The sequence below is a fragment of the Pavona decussata genome, unplaced genomic scaffold, assembly GCF_977016875.1.
Source record: "Pavona decussata unplaced genomic scaffold, jaPavDecu1.1 SCAFFOLD_98, whole genome shotgun sequence".
In the NCBI taxonomy this organism is placed as follows: Eukaryota; Metazoa; Cnidaria; class Anthozoa; order Scleractinia; family Agariciidae; genus Pavona; species Pavona decussata.
This window is the reverse complement of record NW_028145514.1, coordinates 1,120,211-1,140,231: the sequence shown is the minus strand read 5'-3', so window position 1 is coordinate 1,140,231 and position 20,021 is coordinate 1,120,211. Positions and strand designations below refer to the sequence as shown.

General features: G+C 39.7%; 1 protein-coding gene and 3 pseudogenes across 1 annotated transcript; 2 read left to right on the top strand and 2 right to left on the bottom strand.

Moving 5' to 3' along the window:
- Window positions 1–216: 216 nt before the first annotated feature.
- LOC146472544 (DELTA-thalatoxin-Avl2a-like) lies at window positions 217–3,685 on the bottom strand (annotated as a pseudogene).
- Window positions 3,686–4,652: 967 nt separating this feature from the next.
- On the top strand, window positions 4,653–5,354 carry LOC146472543 (uncharacterized). Its single transcript, XM_085119215.1, has one exon. The coding sequence runs from the start codon at window positions 4,653–4,655 to the stop codon at window positions 5,352–5,354; it is 702 nt and encodes a 233-aa protein (XP_084975341.1).
- Window positions 5,355–11,296: 5,942 nt separating this feature from the next.
- On the top strand, window positions 11,297–12,506 carry LOC146472542 (uncharacterized; annotated as a pseudogene).
- Window positions 12,507–15,943: 3,437 nt separating this feature from the next.
- LOC146472541 (uncharacterized) lies at window positions 15,944–18,668 on the bottom strand (annotated as a pseudogene).
- Between the last annotated feature and the right edge of the window lie 1,353 nt (window positions 18,669–20,021).

The window sequence follows — 20,021 nt, the reverse complement described above, 5'->3', positions numbered from 1 at the left end:
TTCGTGCGGCTTAGCTCCGCTCGGCCCGACAAATTTATTATCATCGCTTCGCGAGGAAAAATTGCTCTTCACCATTTTCTTCTGCATCCCTAAATCTTGATCGAGATCTTTATCTGGATTCTCTTACTCACCACTCATCTGGTGAGAGACATCTTTCTGCGCGACATCTCTGCTAGGCATCCTCCACAGCTGTTTTCGATCGCAGCCATGCCATACTCAATCTTCTTGGATGTTTGCATATGCTGTGAGCTTAGAGTTTCCTGTGTCTTGTTTCACCGATTTGTACTTAACGCAAGATTTCCCTTTACAGCCACACCAGACTCCCAATCTGTATCCACAGTCGTTGGCATGGTGGCAGCCCTAGGCAGCCAGAGAGCACTCGAATTCAGGAGATTCCTTGGATGAACCCCTTTTGTAGTCGAATTTCTGTAGGTGAACCCCTCTACTTTCTTTAAAACGACAGCCATAATTCAAGAATCCGAGGTAATAGTACTGCAGGTTTATAGCTCGGATGTAGTTTTCTGATCAAGTATCGAATCGGCTTTGCAAAATGTCCCAAATCGATCTGAAGGTGTGTTCAACAGATGCGTCTGATTCACCAGCTTCGTTCAAAAGTTGCTCAATTAGTTCTTTGCTCTTGTCGTTCATGAGCTTGTTGCGGGTTTCCTTGGTACCCCCTTTGACGATGGTTTTGTCTATAGTGTTCATGTCGCTTGCCTTGGACTCTTCTTGCTGACGTTTGCACATACGTCGACCCCGATCTTGGTACTATTTGTGGAACCTGCTAGCTTAGTGCAGTTTCTGCAAATGTCGTCTGCTTGATGCTTGATCCACGCGTCACAGACCTTATCACATGGGACCCGTATGTCTTCAAAAAGACGTTATATGCCATTCAGGAATTCGCGAGAAACGGATGTGCAAATGCCAACGGCAGCTTTTCAAAGTCCTTAACAAGGCGTTTTGTCAATGTGGAGGTTTCAACGTTATCTAAACAATCCTTTTGGACCAGAACCTTTCCTGTCAAGGCGCGGACATTTAAGGCCACTCAACTCACTTGGGATAGTTGTGTCCTCTGTAGAACACTGTTGAGAGTAGCGCCCAGAGTAAACGTAGACTCGAGGGAGGCTTCCAAACCAGTTGCAGCGGCCATATGTTTGTAAAAGGATTTGGTGTTTGCGTAGTAATCAAAGTTACTACCTGAGGAGTGTAACTGGCAGGTTTCTGGCAAAGCCTCGAATACTTTCGCTTCGTTTTCCTCGAAGTCGCCCAATACGTTTGTCTTCCGAAGATTGATTCCTTTTCCAAGCTCTTCCGTGTCACTGCAGGCCGTGCTTTCCACTCTTATTCCTCCGAAAGAGGCTGTCAGGCAGATAAACAGTAACAATGGATAAAGCATGGCTGACGTTATTCCCGTTTCCCTGTGGTCTGGCTGAGTGGGGCACAACCTGTTAAAAACATTAAGATTTCACATGGTTCCACACAGTCCTTTTTAGGGGATTTGTATTACCTTCTCTCCAGGAGATGCGAGTCTCCTCCCACTACTGTGTGGTAGGTTAGGCTTTGCAGGACAACTTTCACACTCCACCGGGTACTGTACCTGCTGCAGTGGGGAGCTTGAACTAACTTAGCCTGCGTAGCTAGCGGTATTCTCTCCGCGCCAATAAAACGTTCTGGCGTCGTAAATTGTGGGAACATACCTTATCCCCATTCGGCTCTAGGTCTCGCTGCATCCCTCAGCAACGCAAGCCACTATAATTGACTTCACACCAGTTTGTCCGCCTGGGAAGAAGTAAACTCTGACATTCTACCGTCACCACTTTCGGAACATAAATAATATCCATAAATTAAAAATTTTCAAGCAATCTTGCTCGGTAACCAAGACCGATTTCGCTTGACAATATTTGAAAACGATATTTCTTTCTAAGAAAAAGCGATAACGTTGCAATTGAATACCTTCCAGGGAGGAAGACGGGTCGATTGGTATAAACGTTTAAATTGAAAATGCCGACGATTGATGACGACTTCGCACGACTGCCGCCGTCACTGGAGTGCCTCAATCGGTTGGGAGATAATTTTTCGCTTGCTAAATCTGGGCGAACATTTAAGGCCGGTCAAATTAAACAAGAAGGCTTCATGAATATTACTGAGTTACCTTCTAAGATACGTTTTCGAAGACTACTTTAAATATGTCCAGTATTAGATACTGCTGTTATTGAAGTTGTTTAGCCCTTTGAAGACTTACAGTTACTTTTGTGAATCGTTAATTCCTTACTTGAATCTCATGATTTTCTATATTTTACCCATGGTGGGAAACTGGTAATGGTGCAAAGTCTTAACGTTACTTTTCCACTACCATTCGATTTTCAAAGTTTTAGGAATGTTTTGAGCCAGTTTATTTGAAGTGTATTGCTTTCCTAGTCTCGTCCGCAGATATACTGCTAAACCTAATTTAGCGTCGCCAATTAGTACTACTCAACGCTAGAATGATTGTCACTTAAATAAAGAACTTTGCTTATATACCCCTTGCCGTGTCACTAAACTGACCGTCATTTAACCCTAATAAAATTAAAAATCTGACTTTTTAGTAGGAAAGGACTGAACAAATGAGCTATTTTTAAAAATCAAGTTCTTTGGAGGATAGGTCCTGTTTCGCTTTAAAATTTTCGCTGTGATAGTCTATTATAATATTCCAAAACATCGCTCCGTGACTGATGGAATTCTTCATTAGACTTGAGTGCAACCATGGGAAAACGGTGTTTTATGTCCTCCGATCGAGGATATACCTGTTGTTTCTCCATACAGTTTTTTGTGATATCTACGAGGGTTTTTTACGTTCAAAAAAATATGTATACGAAACCAAAAATATTTGTTTTTCTTATCGTTATGAAAGACCTTTGTTTTGAGGTCATTCAGAATTCCAACTCAACGGAGCGTGCACAACGGTTACGATATATTTCCTACATATTCTCTTGACCTATTTTCAAAAATTTCGGTGACGTAGTTTATCGTGCCTTCGATTCACGCGTATTTGGAGGCTGCTGTTTGTTTTTCTGTGCCATAACGCTTGATGACTGGTGGAATGCTTCTAACTTAGCGCTGAATTTCTCGATCATTGCGTTTTCTTTTTGGAGCTGCGTTGTTTCCTAAAATGGGCAATTTAAAAAATAAATTTGTCCCATTGAGAGAAATGTGGTTAAAACAGTAAAATACTTGTAAGAAAACTTCATTGATGAAAATTTTTTCTTCTAAGGGAAGATTATTTAATTTTTTTATCAACTATCAACTATCAAAAATTGAATGGCATTTTTTCATTAAGGGTATCACTTAGACTGACATTTCATCGTCTATAACCTGTCAAATATCAATATTTTTTGGAAACTTAATTCAAATTGAAATAGTAAGAGATAAAGAGCAATTAAAAGCTTTTAAAAAATTTTTACTTCTGGAGACATGTTTTCTTAGCGATTTTGAGCGAGATAAAGAACGTTGTCCCAAGGATTTAACAATGATTTGTTGGAATCGCAATTTCTTTTTAACTACAAAAAAAGAAAACTGGGACTGTTGTCAATAACCAAAAGAAGAAAAAGGAGGATTTCGTTGTGAACAGGCCGGCCTTATACTAACCTCTGATGTACCTCTGATGTCTCTTGGTCCGTTCCTCGCGATGATCTGAACAAAATAGTATCTTCTTTGAGGCTTTTATGTCTTAAGTAATGTTTGGGCACTTTTTTGAGATCTCACGATTCGGTAATAGAGTTGTAAAATTGACTAATTGCCCGGCGTTTGTCCCACTGACCAAAACTCAACATGAAATGTTTCAAGATTGTTAATATACACACATACATACATACATACATACATACATACATACATACATACATACATACAGACAGACAGACAGACAGACAGACAGACAGACAGACATACATACGTACGTACGTACATACATACATACATACATACATACATACATACATACATACATACATACATACATACATATAAGTTTTGTTGAGGCAGGTCGGTTTGCGGCAACCCAAAGGCTGGTGTGGACCTGCCAGGAACTAAAAAACAACTTAAATATATGTACAAGTCTAAAGAAATTTCAAGAACTTAGAAATATAAAAAATCCGTTTGCTTTGATGTTATCACACAGGCCTCCTTTTCGAATTGAATACGATCTTATGTCCTTGAGGCCTATCTAAGTTTTTGTTTGAAAAGCTGTAGGGAGGAAGCATCTTTGATGGCTTTAGGTAGCAAATTCCAGACAATGGGCCCTCTGTACCTTGCACTATTTCTACCAAGGTTACTGTTACAGCGTACATGCGGAAAGTCATTAATACGCCTTAAGTTATAATTACTATCAATGTTGCGTTTTGTGAAAAGGGCAATAAGTTGATCAGGTAAACTATTATGAAAAACTTGATACATCATAGAAGCGTGTCTCATTTGTAAATATAGCCTAATGATTTCCATTTAACTAGGTGTGAAATGTTGCGAGCTTTGTAGCCGCTCCTCCAGTAGTTTTCCAGCAGAACAGTTCGGATGAAACACGTTGTCCACGGTTAGAATTAAAAGCAGTCGTGTTCTCTAACTTTGGCTGGTTTAATGGACTCAGAATATTACATTGGCGACGAGGAACGGATCAAAACATGGCATTAATCGGGAAAATTGAGGAATACAACGAGAACGACAGCTGGATCGAGCACATCAAACGACTCGAGCATTACTTCGCGAGGAATGAAATTACGGACAACAACAAGAGGCGAGCGGTACTGCTAAGCGCATGTGGAGCGAAAACTTACAAGTTAATCAGGAATTTGGTAAATCCAAGGAAGCCGACCGACAAGTCGTTTACAGAGTTAGTCAACCTGGTGAAGAATCATCTAAATCCAAGACCCTCTTCAATGGTCTATCGGTTCAAATTTAACAGCCGTTTTCGTCAACCGGAAGAAACAATACAACAATATGTCGCCGAACTGAGGAATTTATCGGAGCACTGTGAATTCAACGACCAACTGGAGAAAATGCTTCGTGATCGACTGGTTTGTGGTGTGAATGATGAACGCATACAGCGGAGATTACTGGCGGAAAGTCAACTGGAATTCAAGAAGGCAATGGAATTAGCCACCACGATGGAAACCGCCGACAGGAATACACGTGATCTAAACCACGGGAATGCGGGGAATCTGAACGAAAAACCGAAAGAACCACAGGTTAACCGCGTGACCAAGGAGCCACCGAAACAAAAACAGCCGCCAAGGAACCCGAGGCAATCAAAAGAATGCTATCGTTGTGGAGGCCAGTTTCATGATGCCGATAAGTGCAGGTATAAAGAAGAAGAGCTGCTATAGATGCCGTAAGAAGGGTCACAAAGCAAACAAGTGTCGCAGTAAACGTAAAACGAGTTTTCAAAACAGCAACAAGTTTGAAAACACACATCGCCTGGAGACATCAGAAGAGGCAGAGGAAGAGTGCGAAGAATACACGATGTTTCACCTAGCTGCAAAGGAGAGAGAACCGTATCGAGTCGACCTACAACTAAACGGAGTTCAGACGAGTATGGAAGTGGACACCGGCGCTGCAGCTACGGTCATCAATGAAGAAACCTATAAGAGAATCATTGATGGAAATTCTGCGAAGAACCGACCGCAGATGGGAACCACTAAAGTAAAGCTCCGAACGTATACAGGTGAATTAGTCAAGGTCTTAGGAACTGTGAACGTTGTTGTAAATTATGAGAAGCAAGAAGTGGACCTGCAAACACTCGTAGTGGACGGATCAGGGCCTAACTTACTGGGAGGGGACTGGTTGAGAGTTCTGAGACTCAACTGGAAGGAGCTGTTCAAAATCCAACTTGACGAAAACAACCACGCGTCTTCGTTTGGAAGGTTGATCGACCAGTACTCGGAAGTGTTTCAAGAAGGACTTGGAACATTCACAGGCCCGAGGGCGAAGATCCATGTGGAAACAGAGGCAAAACCGAAGTTCTCGAAGGCGAGGCCAGTGCCATACGCCATGACAGGGAAGATTGAGGCTGAACTCAAAAGGCTGCAAGATGAGGGAACAATCGAACCTCTTCAATTCTCTGAATGGGCGGCACCCATTGTACCTATCCTAAAACCAGACGGCTCCATTCGTATCTGCGGAGACTACAAAACAACTGTCAATCAAGTGTCTAAGCTGGACAGTTACCCTATCCCGAAGGTTGAAGATCTCTTTGCAACTCTAGGAGGAAGTGAAAAATTCACTTAACTGGACATGAGTCAGGCTTATCAGCAATTACTTCTGGATGAAGAGTCCAAACAGTACACCACCATCAACACACACAAAGGATTGTTCCAGTACAACCGTCTGCCCTACGGAATATCGTCAGCACCAGGAATATTTCAGCGGAACAAGGAGAATCTACTGCGGAACATTCCTTATGTAATCGTCCGGTTTGATGATATACTAGAGTCCGGAGCCAGTGACGAAGATCACTTGAACAACCTGGAAGAACTAGTCTTGAAACGACCAGCAAGCGCGGGCTTACAACTGCGGAAAGACAAGTGTGTGTTCATGGAACCTCAAGTAACCTACCTGGGGCACAAGGTCAGCGTAGCAGGGAAGGCATTCAACCGTTGCAAGACAAGGTCAATGCTATTACCAATGCACCAGCACCTACGAATGTGTCAGAGCTCAGATCGTACCTGGGCATGATTAACTACTACCAGAAATTTCTGCCCAACTTGTCAAGTGTGTTGGCTCCACTACATGGATTGCTACGTAATGAGACTTGTTGGCATTGGGGTAAAGAGCAGATGCATGCATTTCAGAAGTCGAAGGAATTCCTGAAGTCCTCTAGACTCCTGGTCCACTACGACAGTGAGAAGAAACTAACCTTGGCATGCGATGCATCACAGTATGGTTTGGGAGCCGTTCTTTCTCACCAAATGGCTTATGGCATCCAATCGCTTATGCTTCCAGATTTGGAGCAGAAAGTGCGTCAGTGCAGTCCTTGCCAGGAAAACAGGAAGTCACCGCCAGAAGCTCCTTTACATCCCTGGGAATGTCCTCATAAACCCTGGGTCCGACTTCCCCTGGATTATGCAGGTCCGTTCCTTGGAAAAATGTTCCTTATCGCGATAGATGCCCACTCCAAGTGGATGGAGGCGTTTCCAATGAACGCATCAACATCAAGTGCAACCATTGAGAAATTGAGAATCACTTTTGGAACACATGGTCTGCCGGAAATCGTTGTCACAGACAATGTTAGCAACTTCACAAGCGAAGAGTTTGAAGTTTTTCTCAAACAAAATGGAATCCGTCACATCAGAACTGCGCCATACCACCCTGCGTCAAATGGACTGGCTGAGAGGGCCGTACAAACATTCGAGGAGGGAATGAAGAAAATGAATGGAGGAAGTGTGGAGACGCGAGTCTCGCGATTTCTAGCCCGTTACAGAATCACCCCTCAGACTTCAACAGGAGTGTCGCCAGCAGAATTACTCTATTGAGGAAACCCAGATCGACTGGCATGCTAAGGAACGCACCATGCTGGAAGGAGAAACTGTTTATGCCAGCAACTTCAAACGGGTACCTTGAGTTTTGAAACAGTCGACTGTTCCAACTTCGTTTGTAGTCCAACTGGAAGATGGACGACTGTTGAGAAGACAGCAAGACCATCTGATACAGCGGTCCAGTGTTCTCCAAGTGTCTATTCCTAATCAAGAGGAAGTCCCAGCTGACCTGATTCCAGCATCGGTGGAAGCTGAAAAGCCAGAATTACAGGTGGAAGAAACTCCAACCAGCAGTCACGGCACCCCAGCAGTAGTGATTGAGCCTGTGCAGTCTGCTCCCCAAGGTGTCCCAGAGAAACGCTACCCTACGAGGAACAGACACGCCCCTCGATACTTGGCTGATTTTGTTCCTAAGTGATTTGTTAGGTTATTAGGACTGAGACACTTAAGAACTGCAAGCTAAATTTGTTGTTGATTTATTGTGATAGTTTTCATGACTAAGTGGGGGAGTGTGGAATGTTGCGAGCTTTGTAACCGCTCCTCCAGTAGTTTTCCAGCAGAACAGTTCGGATGAAACACGTTGTCCACGGTTAGAATTAAAAGCAGTCGTGTTCCCTAACTTTGGCTGGTTTAATGGACTCAGAATATTACACTAGGTCAAGGACGTCAGAGTCAGGAGTTTCACTGGGCAGTTTATGGATTAGTTTTGCTGCTTTCAAGTGTAAATGTTCCAATTCGTTAAATGTGGATGGTGAACGGGATCCCCAAATAGCGATGCAGTACGTGATGCTTGGGACAATCCCTTTTAAAATATATTTCTTCTAGTACTCCTGATGGTAGGGCTTTGAGCTTTTTAAGGAATTTTAGCTTTCCTCCAAACTTATAGTGCAGGGCTTTAACTTGCGGTTTCCAGTTCAGTTTATAATCAATTTCAACACCCAAGCAAGTGGATTTGGTGGTGAAGTAAATGTAAGAGTTTCCGAACATTAGAGGTCTCATTAATGGTCCGACAAAGACTTGGCTAGAAATCAGCATTGCCACGGTCTTACCAGTGTGAACAATCAGGTGATTTTTACAGCACCACACTTTGAAGTCGTTTAATATTAGATTTAACGCATCAATGATTTCTTCGACTCCTTTCCCAAAGTAATAAATTGTGGTGTCATCTGCAAACATATGGATGCACCCAGTTTCGGACGAGTTCGGTAAGTCGTTGACATATATTGTGAAGAGTCTGGGACCCAGTAAAGAACCTTGGGGAACACCGATATCAATTTGTTGTAGCTTTGATCGTACACCATTAACAGTAACATATTGGAATCTTTCATAAAGGTAGCTTGCGATCCACTCGTGGAACACACCAGACACACCTACATCGGACAATTTATCTTTTAGGATGGCATGGTCGACGGTGTCGAACGCCTTCTTGAAGTCGACAAATAAAACTCCAACTTTGTAGCCATCATCAATTGCCAGTTTCCATGCTTCAGTCAAATACAAAAGTAGTGATTCGGTGGAGACACCTTTCTTGAAACCCCACTGATTTAAGTGTATAAGTTCATTTGTTACAAGGTGATAATCTAAGGAATCACAAACAATGCTCTCCAATATTTTGCTATTTAAATTAAGCATAGTCGGTGGTCGGTAGTTGGCGCAGTCTGATTTAGTCCCCTTCTTAAATACCGGGACTACCTCTCCAATCTTCCAATTACTGGGCAAAATGCCACGTTCTATACTATTTTTGAAGATACTAAAAAGGCCTTCAAATAGTGACTCAGCTGCCGCGGCCATATCACGCGACATTGTTTTGTCGGGACCACCTGTTTTTTGCTTGATGTGAGTTAACTTCTGCTTTATTTGTTCTTCGGAAAAGAATACTTGATCAAGAACATGAGGCACAGGGTTAATAGTTGCTGATAGTTGGTTAATCGAGGAACCAGAGTCGTGATGGAATTTTTCAGCAAGCTTTATTCCAATATTCGCAAAGTAATTATTCATTTCGTCAGCCTTGTCGGAGTCGTTTGTCAGAATGGTACCGTCTCTATCTTGCACAGGAAGTATTGGCTTCCTCGCATTTTTACCTTGAGCTTTACTTACAACTTGCCGAAAATTTTTGCTGTTCTCAGATTTTGCAAACTGCTCTCTCCAATAAGTGATTTCCGCGTCACGTATTAGTCTCTTGACGCGATTTCGAGTGGCTTTGTATGGGGACCAAGTATGCGTGTCTTTGTTAGCCTTGTAGAGCTTGAGGAGACGATAGCGCTTGTTTGTTCTTTCCTTATTTCGTTGGTTATCCATGGGTGTTCATTTTTCCTCATCCTCACTTGCCTGGTTGGGATATGGTCAGATACTATTCGCTGATAAAGGTGTCGCCATGCCCAGACCTGATCATCAATATCGTCAAAACACTGAAGCTCCTTCAAAACAATTTTACGCCGTTTTCAAAACCTTCTTGTTGCTTTGGAGCAATTTTTACCTCTATAAGATTATTACTTTTCTGAATCATACAATACGAATATGAGCAAGGAAATAACAATTTTCAATATCCAAATTTTTTCAATTATATCGAACATCTCTCTAAGCGATGCGAGTAGTGGTTGCTTGAACCAAATGTCAGCGGCCACATCTTGGTTTCAGAGAAACACTTGAAGTGAAACTTCCCGGTTACCTGAGTCAAAAAATGGAAAACTTTAAATTGAAGATGCATCGTTGAAAAATTGATTAATAGATTATTGTTCATGAGAAGGAACTTTTAGCGAAACCAAAAGAATCGACTCCTACCACTTGATGTAAATTTTAATTTTTCCACGTTTTTTTCTTTGCCATAACGGTTAATGACTGCGCGGAATGCTTCTCACGTTGCACTGAGTTTTTCGATCATTGCGTTTCTTTTTCGAAGCATTTATTGATTGCGACCTGAGCTGCGTTGTTTCCCACAATAGACAATTTTAAAGAAAATCGGCGCATTGAAAGAAATTTTGTCAAAACAAATGGGGAATTGGTAAGAGTACTTCATAGATAAAACGTAACGCAAGATTATCATATTGAAGGTTATTCATGCTTAGTTTGGGACAGACGTTTATTTTCCCTTGGACTTAGTAATGCAAGCTTCATTTGCTTTACGGAAAATTCCCATTTGAGTAAATTTTTTTCACCGGATGGGACCAGACTGGGTTAAAATATTTACATTTGAATTGAAAAGCATATCAAGCGAGTAAAGAAACCATCTTCATCTCATTTCACTTTACGATTTCCTGGATTTTGAACTATCGAAAAATTTTAACATTTTTAGTATCACTTAGATGGATATTTGATCATGTATGACCTCTCAAATATCAATTTTTTGAGAAACTAATATAAATTCGTAAATGAAAGTTAGTAAGAGAGAACATATGATACAAAGAAACTAAATCTGATTTTTTTGTCTGTGCTCTCAGCGACTTTGAGCGCGAAAAAGCTAGATCAGAGCGTTGCCCCAGAGATTTAACAGTCGTTAATTGGAATAACCCTCTCTTTAAAAAAAAAAAGAACATTACTGTTGTAGAAGAACAAAGTGGAGAGTGTAAACACGTCGGCCGTATACTAACCTCTGATTCATCTCTAATGTCTTCTGGTCCGTTCCTTCCTCCTCTAAAAGAATGGTATTTTTCCTGAAAATTATATCTGACCTCAATTTAAAATTCTTACCTCAGTGTGTTTAGTTAGCATGTGGGCAATAGAGTTCTAAAGCGATTACGTCACGTTACCATGACGTGAAAAAACTCAGCCCTAAACAAACGCGCATTCTATTCAAAATGGCGACGCTTTCCATAGCGTCACTGCTTTCTTTCTTCTCAGACGAAAAGAAATCGATCAAAAAAGAGAAAACCACTATAAGTCTGATCATGTGGAGGCATTTAGCTATCACGAGAGAATTCTTTGCCATACGAAATGTCTTTGATCTCAACAAATATTGCAGATTTACTTTGATGACCAACAAGGCATAAAAGCGACCGAGTGCGAATGGACGGTCCAATTTCAGTGGAGGAAGCAAAAATCCAATTCATCGCTCGCAAATCAAGTAGTTTCTGAATTGTTTCCGGCGCCAAAAAGGTACTGTGCCTTGGATAGGAAGCCGACGCAAGCCGACCTTTTAGCTTTGTATGAAGATCTGAAGAAATATGGAAGGTTTACTGGACCTAGTTGGCTGCTTAGCCCTGAGCCACCTGTTGTCAACAAGCTGCCTATGCCTTCTATCGAGGAGATGGGGAGTGGACAATGAAGAGGAAGCCATCAGAGCATTCACCCTCAAAACAGGGAAAACGGTGAGAGAAACTGGAATCTGGTTCGAATCTTCTGGAATCCTCGGGGCATTCCCGGATTGTCCTATCGATGAAGAAACTGTGCTGGAAACGAAGTGCCCATGCACCGAACAAAACCTCACAATAGAGGAGGCTGTGAAGTCAGCTACATTTTGCCTCGAGAAATGTGAAAGTGAGCATGGTTGTACCTTTAAGAAAGGCCATGTGTACTGGCACCAAGTACAGGGAGCAATGTACTTTTCACCTAGGAAGTTTTTTTTTGTCGTATGGACTTAAAAAGATGTAGCTATTGTGAAAATAGAAAGGGATAACACTCGGGCAGAAAACATTCCACGCTTAAAACAATTCTTTATTATGACCACATATTCCCAAAAATAGTGCAAGGGGAACTTTGAACATGTATATTTTATACATTATTAAGGTTGCACACTTTCCGTCTCCAAACCAACCCAATTAATGCCCATGAGTTATTTTGAGGGAAAACATAATAGCATCTTGAATTGTACTGACATACCTTGATTGGCTCCCCTAACTGTAGATTGTCAAAGAAAGAGGGTTTGGAGAGCATGTTCATACAGTTCAGGAGGTGCATGCGACCTAACGTAACATAGCTAATTGTGTGTTAGATCACACTTGGTTGTTCTTTGTTCTACTGTAACCAAAATATGTAATTTCATTTCACTAATGGCTGTAAATGTACGCACTCTGGCCAATTGTTTTAGGATTGTGTCATGTTTCATTATAATCACTCTGTGCTGGGTGAATAATATACTGTAGCACTCATTTTCCAAATGGCCTCGGCATGATTTGTTGTTGTTTTTTTTAAGAGGAAACAAATAATATGAAAGAAAATGCAATTTCTCTGACAATCATCTGAGCAATTACACTAAAAAAAATATTCTCCTGGGGATGGGGGAAGGGGGGTTTTCTACGTGTCATTTGACAAGGAAGGTTATAATAAATTGTTGTTGTTGTTGTTGTTGTTGTTCTTGTTGTTGTTGTTGTTGTTAAAAGTCACGGTATTATTGTTCAATGCATAAATCATTCATAATTTTGACAAAATTGAAAAAGTTTATTTGAGTTTTCACTATTTACAAATGTTGATTTTACTATCATTGTGGTTACTCAGGTGGAGTAATTCAATAAATGCCATGGGTTATGTTCTGTTCAAAGGAAACAGTCCTGTCTAAGGTTTATGAAGGAGTCTTGAGGAGTATTTTTGGGTGTAGGGCAGTTGCTGGGGTAACATTAACAAAAACATCTTACACTAAATATTATTCAACTTCAACATGAAAATATTCATTTTTGTTATTTTTGGCTTTGAAATGTAATTTCACTCTCACCATTTTTCCATGAACAAAACTATTAAGAAGAGAAGAAGAAGTGCCTTTATTTACCTTTTTTTAAAAAAGAAAAATGTGCTATTACAACAAAAGACAGGTCCAGCAAGCTCTGTTGAGCCTTTAAAAGATCCCCGCTTAAGTTTATTTAAATAGACCTGTAAATCAGTTAATTACAGAAGGCGGACTTCTTGTTTTATATTACTAATAGGAAAAGGCTATTTCATGACTAACATATTACTTATTGTAAAGAAAACGATTATGAAAGGTGATTTTAAACATATTCTTTAAGTTTGGTTTAGAATGTATTAAACGAATCTATGTTCCATGTAATTGCTGCCTTAAAGCTTATAGCAAATTTGCCATAATTTGTTCTTCTAAATTCGATATGTACCTTTGATGCTGATCGCGTATTATAGGAATGTATACTTTCATTAGTTTTAAAAAATTTTCAAAGAAAGCAGGTAATTTGTCATGGTTATATGAATACATGAAAACTGCCGTCAGGTACGTATTTAATTCAAAGATATTCAGTATTTTCAATGACTTGAACAGTGGTCCAGATTTTTCTGTATAATTGGCGAAGGCTATAATCCTGATAAGTTTTTTCTGTGTCCTGAGGATAGGCTTTAGTCTAGTGGGATACGTGCTTGCCCAAATAATGTTGCAATATGTTATATATGGGTAGATCATGGTGTTGTACAATGTGAGTAGTGCTTTAAGAGGTAAAAGTGTCTTGCTTTGGCCATTATGACGGTCATTTTTGCCACTTTCATTGTGACATGGTTAATATGGTATTTCCAAGTGAGTTCTTAATCAATGCATAATCCCAGAAATTTGGTGTAGTTCACATGATTAATCGGTTGTTCATTAATAATCACGTTTGCTTTATAACTCAACTTCCTCTTTTTAGTTTTGAAAATCATGAATTGTTTTATTGACATAAGAGATAGCTTGTTTGCATTTAACCATAAAGATGCTTGTTCATGTTCTTGATTCATCATTTTATATAATGTTTCTAGATCTTAATGACTAAAGGATAAGTTCGTGTCATCTGCAAATAATATAAAAGACAGTATCTGAGAGTATTTAGTTATATCATTAACATAGATCAAAAACAAGAGGCCCTAAAACAGAGCCTTGTGGTACCCCACATTTTATCGTCAAGCCGTTTGAGACGGTCAATTTATATTTGACAATTTGTTTTCGATTCGACAAAAATTCCTTGAACCATTCTAATACAACTCCTCTTATATATACCAAAGTGTTCAAGTTTATGTAATAGCCTAGGATATTGTGATTTGCTGTGTCGAATGCTTTTGAGAGATCTAAAAAAACATCCATAGTATATTCCTCTCGATATCTTTGTTACAAGTTCCATTATAGCGAGATTTGTCGAACGCTTCTTCCTAAAACCGTACTGATTTTCACTTAGAATACTACTCCGCTGTGCTTATCGAAAAATTTGACAACTCTCTTATACATTAGTTTCTCTAAAACTGCTTTCACAACTTCTGGAGATATCTCATCATGACCACCTGATTTGTTCACGTCTAAAGGACCTATTTCTGTCGCTACTTCGTTCTCCGTGATTGCATCCAAGAACATGGAGATGTAATTACTTTCACCTAAATACAAGCTGAAGTCCCTCAAACTTGCAAGTATTTTATTAGCTAAATTAGGCCCTATGTTAATAAAGTACTCATTAAAGTGTTCAGCAATTTCAGTTGGGTCAGAAATCGTTTTATCATCCTTTTACGAAGTTATCAGGTAACTCTGATCGCGATTAATTTTTGTTAATTATTTCATTTATCAGTTTCCACGTGTCTTAAATTTGCTTTTAACTTATTTAGTTTGTCACGGTAATACAATATCTTTACCGTTTTGAAATCTTTTATACGTCGATATGTTTTTTGCATAGCTTGTTTTTAATTCTTCTAGACGCTAAAATACCTTTTGTAACAGGTTGTTTGACTGGTTTTATGGTAGCTATTGGTATGATTAACTAGAGGAATGCTTTTATCAAATGCGTTTTAAAAAAGTGTTTTAAAATCTAGTATATGCGTGTTGCGGATTTTCTTCTCTAGATGTGTCTTCCCATTTTTCACATTCTAGTTTCTGGTTTAAGAGGTCGAGAGTTTTGTTTGTGATTTTTCTATGTTTTGGCTTTAATTTTTCTTTGTTGTATTTTGGGTTAGTGAAATTGATATTTGAAATATGGGTAGGTGGTCAGAGAGATCAGTAGAGAGTAAACCACTAGTAAAGTTATCTACTAGACTGTTAACGAAAGTGTTATCGATTAATGTTTCACTTCTACTTGTTATTCTAGTTGGTTTTGAAATCAGCGGGTAAAAAGAAGACGAAAACATGCAATTTAAGACATCATTTGAATTCCAACTTTCTTCAATTTTCAGTAGATCAACATTGAAGTCCCCCATAATATAGCATTTCCTTTTTTGTAAATCAATTTTTTTAAGTATTTCAGATAAAGTTTGCTTGAACTGTTCTAGCTTATCATTTGGAGGTCTATATACAACTCCCACAATAACATTATTTGGCTTTGTTAATTCTACAAATTGTGATTCTATTATGTCATTAACATTAATAGAAAGATCATTCCTTTCCCTGAACTGGCACGATTGGTTTATATATAAACCTATACCGCCTCCGGGCTTTTGATCACGCACTTTATCTGTAAAGCTGTATTGTGACAAATGAAAATCATTTATATTTTTAATTTTTTAACCATATTTCTGTTAACCCTATTACTGAAAATTTATATTTCAGAGAATCAAAACCCCTATTCAAATACCATATCTTCACCTCCCCCCTTGATTAAAGGAAATTGAAAATTTGCAAGGGCAGCACGCAACTGTAACAGTAAATCAGCATAGCAAGGTAAATAAGAGGGGATAAAACTCAAAATTCTGAAATCTTTCAGCATAGCATTGGCTCTTTCTACATGGATCCGGCATCTTGCCTTTGTAGCTTTTACCTCACTCTCAGGGAATGTTCCATTGTTCAGGAATGGTGGAATGTTAACAGATACACCACAGGATACAATGTCTTGGATAAGAAATCCCTTATCTGCAAGTACAAATCCCCAGGAGTCAAGTGATTGAGGAGTCCTGACTCCTTCTCAATAGCTCTGTCTGGAATGGAACCAGGGTACAACTTGCTTACGTAGGTAATCACAGCATTGGGTGCAACACCAACAATAACTTTAAATGAATGCATTCGTCGGTAAGATGAGTAGGTTGCATTTTGTGTACTCATTAGTCAAGGCGCTGCAACCTCGATATCAGTACAGTCTATGACAATCCGAAAAGATCCATATTGACTGAATGAGGATGGTGCAGAATGTTTGTTTTTGTCTAGAGAGGGAATGTCAAAATGTCATTAAAGAAAATGCCATGCAGCAATAGATAAATGTTGTTATAATGTTTGCAACTGTACCAACACTACAGTTAAATAGCTGGGCCAAGTGCAGGTTTGTGTAGTTCTGCCTTACTTTCATTAAGGTGATAAAAATCTGGTCTTCAAAACTGATAGATTCCACCTTCCAGCCAGCAAAGTAATTGATGGAATCTTTAAACCTCAAGGTATGTCTTACAGCAATTTCAAAGACTTCCTCTGTTGGAAGCCCAGTTTCCTTTCTAACGACATCATCCCTGATCTGACAGTTCTGTCACAGTGTAACACCTCGTCTTGTACTGTAATCTTTCCTCTTGATTCTTGAAGTATCTTTTCGCTATGTCCAGTTCTTTCTCCAGGATAACCTCCTGTGTTTTTCTTGGCCTTTCTTCTTTCTCCTTCTCGATAGAAAGTCGAGCATCTTCTATCATTTGCTTGGGCACAGTCTTCTTCTTCTTCTTTGGAGGGGATCCCCTTTGTTCGGGGAATAACTTGTCCCAATTCCGCTCAAAAATCTCTGGGCCATTAGACTTCTTGTCCTCCCTAAAATGACAGCTACACACCCTTGAGTGCTTAGTAGGGCTGGCATTTTATCTTCTCTCCTGTAGAAGGAGTAATAAGAAAAGCCACGTTACTTGCGATCAAACGTAAGCATGCAATATACTTGTTTACTGAAGGCTTGACCTACTGAAACATTTCAACCGATAAAAAGTAAAAACAAATGTCTGCATGGTACCAGAACTATATCCACGTTTGATCAAAGTTCATCAGGCAAGGTAAGGCAAATGTGAGCAAAAAGAATCGTGCAAAATTATATAAAATCACGCACCGACAAAAGATAAACACTAAATGCGATTGTCTAGACATATTTACTTCAGTGATCCAAGTCGATAAAAAAAACTTGCTGTATTTTGTCATATTTTAAAAGACAAAATAATTATAAATACCGTTACTAAGTTATCAGACGAATCCATAGTTTGTACGCGTCTTTCGCCTTTTGTGCGCTTGTAAATGCGAAGAACAGTCAACTCTCGTTATAGCGGAAACCCTCGGGACATCGTCTAGTGTCCGTAAAAGCGACAGTCCGTAATAGCGGGGTGTGGGGATCAACAGAGGTGGCGGCCTGGGCTTGAGATTCTAGTTATTTATGAGTTACGTAGCGACCCAAAATATCTTGCAGGACTTGACAAGCTTATCAAAAATAGCGAATCTGCTAAGCAGTCATTGGGAATAGAGGTGAGGTTTGGTCTCTCCTAAAGAGTCTGTAAGGAAAAGGCATAAGCTAAAGTGAAAACGCAGAGTCTGTTGTACAGCCATTAAAAAGACTGGCGCGAAAATAAACATTCCAGATATTTTTTGAAGTGTGTTTTGACAAATGACGAACATCAGACTGCAATTTATGTTACATGCGAAGTTCATGGTGTCCGCTTTATCGAGAGTCAAAACAATAAAACTGTTATGTTCTTACCACGAAAGTGACCGTAATTCCGTAATAGCGAGAGTCCATAATAGCGGAATTCAGTTTCAGTCAAACCCCTATAGCTTTCGCCGGGGATCCGGATTTTGTCCGTAATAGCGAGTGTCCTTAATAGCGGGGTGTCCGTAAGGCAAGAGTTGACTGTATTTGCGAGTGTGGCTCTCCGATGAATGATTGCATGTGGGAGCAAAGCAGTATACCATTTCTGCCTATTTAGATATCTTTCTTCTGACAATCACGATATTTTTAAGACAGTAAGTGATCTTTATATTCTCTGTTCTTCTTCGTGGGGTCTTTTGTTGACAAGAACAGGGTTAATAATAATATAGGAGAAAGCAGCGACAAAGACGACGTGACCCACGGGTAATAGATAATCGGTGTTGTTTAGAACTGAATTTTTTAGCGCCGTGGGAACGTGACGTCACACTTAAGGACTCTATACTCCTGTATTGTTCAGCCAACTTTTTCGCTGTTGAAGTGCATACATGAAGTTATGGAAGGCAATGTATTGTAATTCCTAGTGTATAGTGATCAATAAAAAGGAATAGTAAACTCACACTCGAGCCTAACGGGGCCGAAGAATAACCCAGTTTCTGTAGCATGAAGCAACCAGCCGCCCTGAAGCAACAGTAGTAATATTTGATAACCTCTCCCTGGGGGCAAGCCTGGGATGGACTACCATCCTATCCATCAGGCCCCAGTTGTTCAAAGAGCGAATAATTTTATCCACTGGATAGGTCGCTATCCGGCAGATGAAATGTGTGCAAGATTTTCCCGATAGCCCTATAATTTGTGGATAGAGTAGAAGCATATATCAAATTTAAGTATGGGATTGTGTGGTAAACTTGCCAAAACCGTTATTTGAAGTACATTTGTTCCGTTGGATAGTGACTTATCCAGTGAATTAAGTTATCGATTCTTTGAACAACTGGCGCCTGAATGTTACCAGAACCCATTTATACATCTGGACCCGATTGTTCAAAAAGTGGATAACTTTATCCAGCGGATAAATTGCTATCTGGGAGATAAAATGTATTAATTGGGTTACATCTTATCCCCTGGATAAAGTTATCCATTCTTTCAACGACCGAAGCCTGGGTGAAAGGAGACAATGAAGAGCAAAGATTCTTGTGTAAGGACCGAAACAGCACAATACCGCCTGGTGGAAAGTCCAATACATTGACTACTTCACTCTACGCATCAATTGGACAAAGCAATGGCTAACACAGAGCAAATTCATTGGTTTAACATGAAATCTAGCGTCAGCCAAAAATGAAACATGCCAAGGATTTTGTTTGTTTGTAAATAAGGAGAGAAGTTTGCCTTGTCGCCAACTTGTTTACGACCTTGTCCCAGACAAGGCTGCACAACAGAACGGGATCCTCAGCAGGAAAATGAGACGCCTTTAAATGATTTTAGAGAAGACAGACGTTTTTAAGTAAAATACAGCGGTAAAAGAGAAAATATCGATATAATGTCACAGCACTTAAGATGTAATGGTTTGAAAACCTGTATCGACACTCGAAAGAGTGTTACGTCTTATTTCTAAACACCTCCAAGTTTGTTGACAAAAGCACTCGGCTGCCTCTCGTTCTTTCATCTTACTTCTTGGTGTTTCAAAATTGGATGAAAGACTCTTCCTGGTGCTTGATATATTACATAAAACAATCTTCTTAGCAACGAGGATCGATAAGGAGGAAGTTTAAAGAGGCAACAAGCCTTTTATATCGAAAACCTTCCACGTAAATCGTGGAAGTAACCTATTGGAATTGAGAAGTCTCATTTGCAGTAGTCCTTCTGTAATACTGTGCGATACACTTGAAGAGGAAAAGATCTAGATAAAGCAAAATTTTGTACAAAGCAACATTCTAGGAACGGAGAGAATTAATGAAGGTTTTAAAGTTGTCTGGTCGGGAATTGTTCCATTGAATAGTTGCAAGAGTAACGTTTAGGAGTGACCACTCGAACAACAAAATTCGTACATCTC

Excerpts from the sequence above, each read along its gene's own strand:
- LOC146472543 (XM_085119215.1), top strand. The coding sequence starts at position 4,653 with ATGGCATTAATCGGGAAAATTGAGGAATACAACGAGAACGACAGCTGG.